This window comes from Eumetopias jubatus, unplaced genomic scaffold (genome assembly GCF_037043125.1).
Source record: "Eumetopias jubatus isolate StellerSeaLion01/CBP00866 unplaced genomic scaffold, mEumJub1_p1.0 scaffold_9, whole genome shotgun sequence".
NCBI classification, from domain to species: domain Eukaryota; kingdom Metazoa; phylum Chordata; class Mammalia; order Carnivora; family Otariidae; genus Eumetopias; species Eumetopias jubatus.
In genome coordinates, this window is record NW_028274815.1 from 90,551,276 (window position 1) to 90,563,817 (window position 12,542).

The 12,542-nt window shown below is 44.6% G+C and overlaps 1 protein-coding gene and 1 non-coding gene across 5 annotated transcripts in view; one reads left to right on the forward strand and one right to left on the reverse strand.

Annotated features, from left to right (window-relative positions):
* Nucleotides 1–12,542, forward strand: part of APMAP (adipocyte plasma membrane associated protein) — a 34,099-nt gene that overhangs the window by 19,020 nt on the left and 2,537 nt on the right. For 2 of the 4 annotated variants that reach the window (XM_028123713.2, XM_028123715.2), the window contains 5 exons: nucleotides 3,193–3,285; nucleotides 4,718–4,834; nucleotides 5,869–6,043; nucleotides 6,647–6,781; nucleotides 7,231–7,423. In XM_028123713.2, coding sequence (XP_027979514.1) covers nucleotides 3,193–3,285; nucleotides 4,718–4,834; nucleotides 5,869–6,043; nucleotides 6,647–6,781; nucleotides 7,231–7,423 — 713 coding nt within the window. The remainder of the gene's footprint in view (nucleotides 1–3,192; nucleotides 3,286–4,717; nucleotides 4,835–5,868; nucleotides 6,044–6,646; nucleotides 6,782–7,230; nucleotides 7,424–12,542) is intronic. The other 2 variants (XM_028123714.2, XM_028123716.2) reach the window with 2 other exon arrangements.
* Nucleotides 2,648–2,751, reverse strand: LOC114224555 (U6 spliceosomal RNA). Its single transcript, XR_003612397.1, has one exon. It is a non-coding gene; the product is annotated as a U6 spliceosomal RNA (small nuclear RNA).

The window sequence follows — 12,542 nt, forward strand, 5'->3', positions numbered from 1 at the left end:
CCTTCTCAATCAGTATACCTTTTATTTCCTTCTCTTACTGCATTAGCCAGGACTTCTAGTACAGTATAGTGAAGGAGTGGTGAGGGGGGGACATTCTTGCTTTTGTTCCTCATCTTAGTGGGACAGCTTGCAAGTTTGTCACAAATAATTATGATGTTAGCTGTAGGTATTTTCAAGTTGAGCAAGTGCCTTTCTATTCCTGATTTGCTGAAAGTTTTTATCATGAATGGGTGTTGGAGTTTGTCAAATGCTTTTCTGCATCTGTAGATATGATCATGTGATTCTTCTCTAACCTCTTGGTACTATGGATTACCTAAGTATTTTCTTTCTTTTTTTTTTTTTGACTTTGTTAATGTTTTATTTGGAATTTTTGTATCTAAATTCATAAATGATGTTGGGCTATAATTTCTATTTTGTGCTTGCTTGTGCCTTTTCTAATCTTTGACAATGTATACAATATCCTCCCTTAGTATTGGTCTATTCAAATTTCCTATCTCATCTAGACTGTTCTGATAATTTAGTTTTTCTTTTTTTTAATAATTTTTTAAAGAGATTTTATTTATTTGAGAGAGAAAGCACAAGCAGGGGGTGTGGGGTAGGGCAGGGAGGAGCAGAGGGAGATGGAGAAGGAGGCAGGAGGGAGGAGCATGATTGCCATAATCACTTATTAATTCTAGGACCCTGGGATCATGACCTGGGCTGAAGGCAGATGCTTAACCAACTGAGCCACCCAGGCACCCTGGATTTTTGCATTTGTGTTCATGAGAGATCTTGATCTATAGTTTTTGTAATGACTGTCTGGTTTTGGCATTAGACTAATGCTGGCTTCATAGAATAAGTTAGGAAGTATTCCCTCCTCTTTTATTTTCTGGAAGAGATTGTAGGGAATTGGTGTCATTTCTTCCTTAATTGTTTGGTAGACTTCATCACTGAACCCATTGGCGAAAGCCTTATGGTTTTTCTGTTTTGGAAGGTTATTGGTTATTGATTCATTTCTTCAATAGATACAGGCCTATTCAAATAGTCTATTTCTTCTTGTGTGAGTTTTGGCTCATTGTGTTTTTCAAAATATTGGTTTATTTCATCTAGGTTATCAAATTTGTGAACATAGAGCTGTTTATGATATTCCTTTATTATCCTTTTATGTCATGGGGACTGTAGGGATGTTCTGTTTTTCATTTCTGATATTGGTAGTTTGTATCTCCTTTCTTTTTAACTTAGTTAGCCTGGCTAATAGATTATCATTTATTGATCTTTTCAAAGAACCATATTTTGGTTTTGTTGATTTTTCTCTTTTGATTCCTCTTTTCAATTTCATTGATATCTGCTCTAATTTTTATTTATTATTTCTTTCTTCTGTTCACCTTGGGTTTACTTTGCTCTTCTTTTTCTATTTTCCTAAGATGGGCACTTAGATGATTGATTTTAGATCTTTCTTCTTTCCTAATATATGCATTCAATGCTATAAATTTCTCCCTAAGCAGTGCTTTCACTGCATCCCACAGATTTTGAGAAGTTGTATTTTCATTTTTATTTAGTTCAAAATGTTCTTCAATTTCTCTTGAGATTTCTTCTTTGACCTGTGAGTTATTTAGAAGTGTGTTAATCTCTAAGTATTTCAGGATTTTCCAGCCATCTTTCTGTATTGATCTGTATTTTAAATCCACTGTGGTCTGAGAGCAATATATAATTTCTATTCTTTTAAATTTGACAAGGTATGTTTTATGGCCCAGATTGTGGTCTGTCTTGCTTAGAATGTTCCATGTGAGCTTGAGAAAAATGTGCATTTTCCTGTATTTGGTTGAACAATTGATAGATGTCAGTTGTATCCAGTTGATCAGTGGTGCTGTTGTGTTCAACTATGTCCTTATTGATTTTCTGTCTTTAGAACTTGTCCATTTCTGATAGATGCTTAAGTCCTCAACTCTTATATTTATCTATTTCTCCTTGCATTTCTATCAGCGTTGCTTCATGGAGTTTGATGATTTGTTATCAGGCACATACACATTAAAGCTTATTATGCCTTCTTGGAAGATTGACCACTTACTATATGTAATGTTCTTCTTTATCTCTGATAATGTTCTTTTCTCTGAAGTTGGCTCTGAAATTAATATAGCTACTCCCTTTCTTTTGATTAGTGTTGGCATGGTATATCTTCTTCTATCCCTTTATTTTTAATCTGTGTGTGTCTTTATATTTAAAGTGGGTTTCCTATGGACAACAATGTAGTTGGGTCATGTTTTTTGATTTACTCTGAGAGTCTCTGTTTTTTAATGGTATATTTAGACCATTGATGTTTAAAGTGATAATTGATATAGGTTAATATTTACCATAATTGTTACTGTTTTCTATTTGTGCCTTTGTTTTTTTGTTCCTATTTTTGTCTTCACTCTCTGCCTTTTATAGTTTTTTATTTTGTGTTGTTTTGTTTTTTAGTATAGTTGACACACAGTGTTAGTTTCAGGTGTACAACTTAGTGATTTGACAAGTTTATACATTATGCTATATTCACCACAAGTATAGCTTTTATAGTTTTAATTGACCATTTTATATGATTCCATTTTGTCTTCTTGCTTAGCATATCAATTATACTTTTTCTAAAAAAATTGTTTTAGTAGTTGCCCTAGAGTTTGCCCATACACATTCAAAACTTGTGGAATGTTTCACGAATTTGCGTGTCATCTTTGTGCAGGGGCCGTACTAGTCTCTGTGCTGTTCTGAGGGTAGTACTTGTGCTGATGGACTGAGCACTTAATGTGCTTTAGTTTTATCCCAAGGGACTTCTTAGCAGTTCTTCCCCTTGAGTTGGGTATAATCAGTGTCAGCAGCAGACATCGACCTGAGGCAAACATGAACACATGTCCCTGAGTGCTATGCGTTAGCCCGAGAGTCCGTGCTTTTTTGAGAGTGGAAAATCCTCACAGTTTTTTTCACTGACTGGTGTCTTCTGCACCCTTGCTCCAATGTCAGGTTCAAGCCCATGTGCCAGTGCCCCAGGACCCCATGGTTTTATCACTGCATGCTTTAAGGACTTTTTAAGGACTCAGACATCACTTCTTCATCTTCAAACCTGTCATTTTCTTTCTAGAGATGCAAAATACAAACAAGCCACCTCTGTTGTAGAAGGCAGCATGATCACAGTTCTTAGGCTAATCTAGTAACTCTCTTATTCCTTTTTATTTTTTTAAACAGATGTGATGTTTACTGGTACGGCAGATGGCCGGATCGTAAAACTTGAAAATGGTGAAATAGAGACCATCGCCCAGTTTGGTTCAGGCCCATGCAGTAAGTCAGTGACAGCACCCCCTGATATATGTCTGTGGTCATTGAAAAAGGTGCTGAATGGCTGTGTGGAGCTTAATTTCCCTAGAAGTCAGGTTCATCCTTGCAGAAGAAGAGCCCCGACCACTTGGCAGACAGAGCCTGACCTGAGTGCTACCACCAGCTCTTCATTTGCCGTGTGGTCCCTGGACCTCATGGTACCTGATTGTCACTGTGCAGGTGTAGCTTGCCAACTAGGCAGTGCCCCTGCACCTGCCAGTTACCTTATGGGCCTTGCACCCCTGCTATTCCATAGGGGCCCTTGTTCACCCTTGAGGTCACTTTGAAGAAGATTAATAGCCATTGTCAGAGTGCTGCAATGGAAGAGCAGTTGGCTCTGGTTTACTTGCACGCTGAAATACCTTTCCTGCTCAGGCATTTCAGCAGTGTCATTCAGAGCGAAAACACCTTTATGTCACTCAGGTTTCGGGAAATTAGAGTAGAAGAATCTCACTGTTTAAAACCTGGTAGCCCACAGGTTTCTTAGTAGTTATTGTTTTTTAATAGCTAGAATGCTTTTGTAAAAATGATGCATTTTCATTGTACAAAGGTACAAAGGAGAAAGTAAAAGTCACTTCAGAGCCTTCACAGATATAACTTAACATTTTAGGGCATAGCTTTTCAGATCTCTTTCTGTTCATGGGTACTCTGGTTTTGTGATGGAATCATACTCTACGTTTGTTTTTTTAACCTGCCTTTTCCACCGTATTTTGGCAGTAAGTAGCCCTATAGTAAGTGCCCTATAGTAAGCACCCTGCAGTAAGCACCCCACAGAAAGCACCCTGCACTAAGCACCTTGCAGAAAGCACCCTGCAGAAAGCACCCCTACTGTAAACACCTCTGCAGTAAGCAGCTTACAGAAGCATCCCTGCATATAGAGCTCGGCAGTGAACACACCTGCAATAAATATGCATTGCCACAGGTTTAAAAAGGGTACAGTATTAAACTGAGGAATAAAATAGTAGCTCTCCCTTTAAGCCAGGTGGAGGGAAAACTGCCAAGGCCCTAGATGGGCAGAGTATTCAGGTCAGGCAGTTGGGATTAAACTTACGATTACTGAGGTCCTGAGGGAATTCTAGAGTTGGGGCCTGGGTCCTGATGATGTCTCTGAGTTAACTGTTCAAGTCTCAGAATGCTAATATGAACACAATTCTTGGATACCAGTTGCTGTTCATATGTTCAGATCCATATTCTCAGATGGTCCCTCTGGATACACCAGACAGTTGTTATAAGTTCTGAGGGGGCTGGAATACTGGGGGATGGGTCTGTTTCTAATGCCATATCCTTTTTTGTTCTGAACAGCACGATGTATATTTAGGAAGGGATGGATGAGGTACTTGGAGGCACAGGTAGAATCTGGGACCAGCCACTGCTTCCTCTCCGTTTGTTTCCCTAGAAACCCGAGATGATGAGCCTGCTTGTGGGAGGCCCCTGGGCATCCGGGTGGGGCCCAATGGAACCCTTTTTGTGGCTGATGCGTATAAGGGACTATTTGAAGTAAATCCCTGGAAACGTACGTAACAATGCCTTATTTCCTTCTGTGATGATTTCAAATGTTTTAAACAATATGTGCATAAGTGGATTTAATAGAATTTGTTCAATACAATCTACTGGAGACTCTAATATTTTCTTATTCATTGAATCGTCCTGGAAATATTGCCTGTGCATATCAGCTGTCATGTAACTCATGACCCCATTTGGTCAATCCCCTAATTTCCTGTTTGTGTTTTAGCCACAGGGTCTGTTCCTCAAAATGTCAGAACTCCTCTTTCTTTGTTTATTTTCCTGTGTCTCTATCTTGTCTTCCTGTTTGTTCTCTGTCTGTGCATTTGCTCTTTGTCCGCTTCCTACCCGCATTTTTCTCCCTGTACATGCTTCAGCAGAGGAATTCGTATGGTGCAGGAATTTGTTATCATGGGGGGTGGTGGGCTGGGGCTCTGGGCGGCCCCCTCTGCTGATGGCTGGCTGTGTGACTGTGCAGGTGCCTTAGCCTCTCTGTGCACAGGTTACTCACCCATGAAACCGAGCTGATGGTAGTGCCTGCCTTGTGAAATCGTGTGAGGGTTTAAATGAGATTGTACATGGAGACAGTTTAGCACTCCATAAATGGTAATTCTCCTGTTTTTAAATTTACCACTGTCACTGTTTGCGTATTTAACACTGGATGAATGGAACATTTTGTATTTCTCTCAAGCAAACCAAAAGACAGTTGCCTTTCACCTAAGATTCTTAATAGATTTTTAAAAGTCATTTGGTCTTGGTGAAAGGAAGAGGTCCTTATCCTTAGAGGAGGGATTTTGCCGTTAATGAAGTCAGTGTAAAAACATTAATCACCTAACAGCTAAAAGAAAGGAAAACACTGTTTTTTACTGGAAGAGGGAATAAATTTACTAGCGTATAACATGGAGAAGCTCATTTTAGTTTTTCCTTTTAAATCAGGTAGGCTGATTGAGACTTTGAAATTATTGACATACAAGTACTTAGATGAAAACAGGTCTTCTCTTCCTCCCTCCTTTCCTCCCTCTCCTTTGCTTTCTTCTACCTCAGGTGAAGTGAAACTGCTGATCTCCTCTGAGACACCCATTGAGGGGAGGAAAATGTCCTTTGTGAATGATCTTACAATAACTCAGGATGGGAGGAAGATTTATTTTACGGATTCTAGCAGCAAATGGCAGAGACGAGATTATCTGCTTCTGGTCATGGAGGGAACGGATGATGGGCGGTGAGTGTTCATTTCAGATCTTCTGCTCGGTGAGATCATCAGTCAGGCAGGGTGACTTCGGCAGAGCTTATTTGTGGGAGTCATTGGAGTGTTTCTGAGCATGATATTGCAGCTTTTGAGATAGAATTTCATGACTTCTGGAAATGGGTGATGGATGCAACACAACAGAACAAGATGTTCTCTCTTTCTCTTTGAAAAAATGAAATTTAAACAGGCCAGTCGATCTGAGCATGTGGTCTAGGCACTCTGGGTCACATCTCCCAGGCTGGCCTCCGTTTCAGGTCATCCCTCCCAAGGGGGACTTCTTTGAGGCTGGAGCCATGGGGGCCCTCCCTGGTCCTGAGCCAGCTCCTGGCTTGGTGAGAGAACTGACTGGGGGCTTCTCTGGAAGAGGATGCCTGGGGTCTGCTCTGGATGGGAAGGCCCCCAGGGGCCAGCCTGGAGTCAGGTCTGGGCGGAGGACCACCAGGGGCCTTGTCACTGCAGCATGAGGTGGATCCCCTTCTGCAGGCCCCCTGCCTGAGGCTCAGAAGGGAGTGAGGCTCCAACGTGGCAGGGGCCACGGACTCTCCCGCGTGAGCGTTTGCTGTTGGCGCCCCACAGCCTACTAGAGTATGACACGGAGACCAAGGAAGTGAAGGTTTTACTGGACCAGTTGCGGTTCCCTAATGGAGTGCAGCTTTCTCCCGCGGAGGACTTTGTCCTGGTGGCCGAGACGACAATGGCGAGGATAAGAAGGTGCGTGCGGCCCCTGCCGAGTTTTGGGGGTGTGCCAGAGCTCACTGTGGCCAAGCCCAGGTTGCTGGGAGGTGTCGAGCTACATGATCGGAGATGGGGAAGGGCACCTTCTCCTTTGTGTGATAATGGAAGCAGTAAAATTCAGGGGTGCCTTTTCTTTCTCCTCCATCTCAGCCTGCTTGAAAGTTGTGGTCTGGGAGAGTCTTGATTTAATGCTGACCACACATCCTAGGTCCCTTTCCCTACTGGGGGTGCCCGCTCCCTGCTACTGTTTCTAGCTGTACCCTGGGCTGGTGAGAGCCCCTTTCACCATCTGGTGTCTTCCTTCACAGTGGACGTGTTTACAGTTGTAAATCAGTTGGGATTAGGACCCCATTTTGGTGCTTGGCTAAAAGTTTTCCTTACATTCGGGGACCTCTGCTCACCACTTGCTTGGGTGAATTTTTCAGATTCTACCTGTCGGGCCTGATGAAGGGAGGGGCTGATCTGTTCGTGGAGAACCTGCCTGGATTTCCAGACAACATCCGACCCAGCAGCTCTGGAGGGTACTGGGTCAGCATGGCAACCATTCGCTTCAACCCTGGGTTTTCTATGTTGGATTTCTTATCCGAGAGACCCTATATTAAAAGAATGATTTTTAAGGTAACTATGAAAACTGTAATTCCAAAAAACAAAATGAAAATGCATCTAATTACGATTGTTTTGACCTTTGGAGCTCTAAAAATTCTCGTGCTACTTATAATATTTACTACTTCTAGTGACTTTTTTAAGTGTGAGTGAGCAGAGGAGAGGAACAGAGGAAGAGAGAGTGGGAGAGAGAATCTTAAGCAGGCTCCACACCCAGCGTGGAGCCTGACGCAGGGCTCAATCTCATGACCCTGAGATCATGACCCGACCTGAAATCAAGAGTCAAGAGTTGGACGCTTAACTGGCTGAGCCACCCAGGCACCCCACTTTTAGTGATTTCTTTAATACAAGTTTTCTGCCTCAGCCTGAAATGTAGATTGAAACACTCGAACCCTTTGATTTTACCCTTCTGGCTTCCTTGTCTGGGTATTTTTACCATCACCCTCACCATCATGTCCTATCAGTCACACCTGCCCCTTTGTGATGGCTGTTTCAGGCCTTCTCCCCTCTCCACAGACCCTGCAACTTGGCCTTCAGATGGGGCCCCTGCAGACCACACTGCTGCTCCTCCTTAAATGGCTATCAGGCATGCTTTCCTGCAGCCACACGTCAAGACGCACTTTCCTCGGACCTCATCCCACTCTGGCTCCTCCTGCCTTCTGAAGCCTTCCTGTCAGTCATACTCCCCGATCCCCATAGGATCCTGACCTTTGACCTCTTAGCACACCAAACTTTTTCGTTACAAAAAAAAAATCACCCACCCTCACCAAGGGCCAGCCACAGACCCCTTAACACAGCCTTTCCCCCAGTGACTTCCATGAAATGCCCTCAGTGTAGCTCCCCATGTTTAGCACTGTGGATGAGGAACCTGCTGATATGGGTGCTTCCATCATGCAGAAATCTTCATTTCCAACAAGCCCCATTTCACAGGCTGAATAGATGTTGGAAACTGAGATTGGATATTGAATAGTGAATAGATATATTAAAATAATTGTAAGTTAAGGCCCTGGAAGGTACCAGGCAGCAATTACTGAGTCTGTACAGTGCTGGGCCCTGTGTCTGGGCCCTGCTGAGGGGCTGTAGGCACCTGCTCTGTTAGGCTGGCCCATGGCCTTCAGTTTTGTTGCAAGTTCTGTGGGTCACTGTGGAAAATCCTGGTCTGTTCAAAAATAATACATTCCTCCTCTTTGCCTCATTGGCTCCAGAGCCAGCATTTGTTCCCACTGTGACCTAGGAGGAGGCAGAATGGTGAAGTAGGAGGAAGGACAGGGTTTTGTTTTTTATTTTGTTTTGCTTTGTTTTTGTTTTGTACAGGGGTTTTGAGGAAGGCTAGGCCAGTTGTGGGACCCTGGGCAGATGATGTGGTTTCTCTGCCTCAATTCCTCCATCTTTCAAGTGGGAAGAATAACAGCATCGTTCTGTTTCATTAGGTGCTGAAAAATTATAAAAGAAATATGCGTATAATGCCCTTAGCTGACTTTAGTAGGTGTTCTCTTTCTGTACACATCCATTTTCCCACAGTGAAGCGGTGGTGGTAGTGGTGTGTCTGCCCCCCGCCCCCCCGACAGAACACATGCTCCATCAGAGCAGGTGTTATGTTTCATTCGCTCCTTTGTTCCCAGCACCTAGAACAGCATCTGGCACATGGTAGGTGCTTAGAAATTACTGTGGAAGCAATGTGTGCTCAGAGAGCTGAGGCAACAGGTGTGAGAAGGGGCTGGAGCAGTGACATGGTTCCTGGCACAGGAGAGCTCCACACCTTCCTGAGGCAGATCGAGAGCGGTGGGAGAGGACCATAGGCCTTGCAGATGCCACAGAGTCTAGATCTTATTCTAACTGTAATTGAAGTCTTGGAGGATTTTTGTTTATTTTTAGTTTTGAGATAGTATCAGACTTAGAAAAGTAGCAAGAGGGTAACAAAGAATTCCTTTCCCTGAACTATTTGCAAGTAAGTTGCTGACCTGATGCCCTGTCATCATCAGGGTTTGGGCAGTTGCCCTCGCGGATTTGACCCAGGCTGAGGTGTGGCCTTCAGTTGTCATGTCTCTTTATTCTCCTTCGGTCTGGAACAGCTCCTCAGTCTTAATCTTTTTGACAATTACAGGTCAGTTCTGTTGTAGAATGTTCCTCTGTGTGGGTCATCTGGCATTTCTCATGATTAGATTTGTTATACATCTCTGGCAGGAAGACCATGGAAGTTGTGTTCTCAGTATGTCCTGTTAGGAGGCACATGATGTCAGCTTGTCCCATATGGGTGGCGGCAGCATTGGCCACCTGGTTCAGTGGTGAATGCCGGGCTTCTCCATGGTGAAGTCACTCTTTTTCCATTTGTAATTAAGTATTTTGTGGGGAGGTACTTTCTAAATAAGTAAACATCAGTGTGATCTCATGGTTGCCAGTTTTTTCAGTGGTTTATAGTCTCTTACTGCCATTATTTATTTTGAGGCTCAAATTGTCTGGCTGTGACCAGTGGGAGCCCCTTATTGTGGCTCCTTGACCTTTGCCCATGTACCTACCGCTTTTGGAGTAGTTCCTGGCTTTGTGGCAACCCACGTTGTTCAGGCTTATCATGCCCCAGCTCTGTAATGGACATCTCCAGGAGCCCGGGTTCCTTCTAGAAGAGATCTGGTGCTACATGTGCTCATGGCTTTTGGCAGGTGATTGCCCTAGTCCCCCTCAACAGACAAGGCCAGGGAACATCTGCATGTGTATTCATACGTAGATAAATACATTTGACCCTTGAACAACATGGGGGTTAGGGGCACTGGCCCCTGTGCAGTCAGAAATCTGCATATAACCTTTGAGTCCCCAAAGACTTAACTACTAACAGCCTACTGTTGACCAGAAGCCTCACCTATAACACAGTTGATTAACACATAATTTGTATGTTATGTGTGTTATATACTATATTCTTATAAAGTAAGCTAGAGAATATTACAAAATTATAAGGAAGAGAAAATACATTTACAGCACTGTATTTATTAAAAAAAAAATTACATATAGGTAAACCTGCTGCAGTTCAGACCAGTGTTGTTCAAGGTCAACTGTATAGGCGGTGTATGTATACATGTTTACACATGTGTTCATTTATTCATCGTCTGTTTATTTAAATTGAAAACTCTTAAGTAATACTGGAATTTTGGCTTCCAGTCCCATACCACAGGATTTATTCTAGTTTTCTCCACTTCCACTTCCCTTCTCTGATAGTGAAACACCTGGATCCTATTACCCTTCTTACCTGTTTGATCACATTCCCCGGATGTCACCAATCTGTGGCCATGTCCCCCATCACACAGCCCCTGCTAGGGCTCTGACATCCCACGCTGGGCCTTCTCCCTCCTCCCAACCGTGTGACACTCCTGCCTTTCCCCTCAAAGGCTCGGATGCCTGTGCCAAGCTGTCCCCAGGTAGACACTGTCCTCACTCTGCCTGGGCTCTTCCAGCCTGTGCCAGGCCCTGCTTGGGCTCTGATGCCCTATTCTGTGCCACTGCCCACCCCGCAGTGTGGACTCTGCCTCACCCTGCTTGGACTGACTCGTGGTCTGGGCCACTGTGGCTCCAGGCTCTGCACACACCTACCTTGCTGGGCCCTACAAGCCGCTTCCTGACGAATTGTTCAGGAGGGGCATGGTGTAGTACAGAGAGAGTTTTAAAGAGACAACCGTAGCTGCCGTGTAGGGGGCAGCCTGTAGCATGGCTCCACGGGCTGTGAAGAGCCTGGCGTGGTGGAGGCTGCAGCAGCCAGGAAAGGTGGTGGGGCAGAGCCTGGGGTGGGGGTGGTACGTCCGTAGCACATGATAAGACCCTCTGGTGCTGGGCTTGCAGGGTCTGGAGAGAAGGGATTAGGCGTGAGGGCAGGAGTCTCAGGATCAGCAGCTGGTGCCCATGGCCCTGTCTCCTTAGCCAGGGTGTCTGTCAAGTTTGAAGAACTGTTAGAAAGTCTGGGTGGAGAAGGGTCAGCACCAGGGGTTGGAAATTGGGGGGGAGATTTGAGAGCTTTCTGGGAAAGCAACTTAAACCCAGCAGAGGGGGTGAGAGGCCTTAGGGATAAAATAGAGAGAGCAGAGAAGGGGGGACCTGGCACTGTGGTGAGGTGGCATTTCATGGGCCGTGGGAAGCCTTATGAAGTATTTTAAGCTCTAATCAACTTTGATTGCCATACAACTTTCTAGAACACAGTCAACTTGTATGGCTGCTTGGACCCTTCCAATGACTAGGAGACATTATTCATTGGACATTTACAGTTGTTTGGCTGTTTCCCCCTACATGAAAAGGTAGACATCTGCCTATTAATTTTCACTCACTGGTTTCATGCAGTAGCATACTGTCATCATTTCCTCCCTCGTGTCCTGCTCTGCCAGAAATTGCATATCTCACTCTCTGGTTTCTCTGCTTAAAACCCTTCAGTTGCCCCATGTGGCCCTTGACTTGGCTGAGCCACGGGGCTCCTAGAGTGTCCCTTGCTCAGCGTGGAGATTATCTCTACACTGGCCTCAAGCAGAGCTGTCAGGGCCCTAGGGGGCAGGGACATGTTCATTTAACCCATCCAGGTCTTTCCTCTAACATGAACTGCTCTCAAATCTCCATCATTTTCACCTCGCACATCTGAAATATTTTAAACCTAGTCTGAGGGCTTGGCGTTTATTCTGGTTTAGACTGTGCTGGTTTTAACCCGATGTCCTGGGGTCCATGTCAGTGTGGGCTTGGCTTCAGTATCGTGTCTTCCTCAGATGTGAGGAGCCATGAACCTTTCTCTTGGTTCAGCTAGCTCATTCAGAGTGGCACCTGCATTGGGTCTGGTGGGTACTGTGGTGAGGACTGTTGGAAGGCTGCCATCCTTGTGCCAGGCTGGCCTTGCCTGGATGCAGGTGACAGGAGGCTCCTTGGTCTGCTCTGCCCAGGGGCAGAAGTGGGGGAGGCCTGCGAGGTGACAGGCCCTGTGCCAGGGGCAGTGAGCTGGTTTAATTGGCCTCCGCTCTATGCAGCTTCCCTGTCATTGGAAGAGCTGGGCCCTTACAAGATGGGGAGGGGATGTGGCATCAATCCAATCCAGCAGATAGAAATGAGCTTGGAGGAGCAGTAAAAAATGAAAAACTTTTATAGGCAGGAGGGAGCGGGAACAAGGGAGGTTACA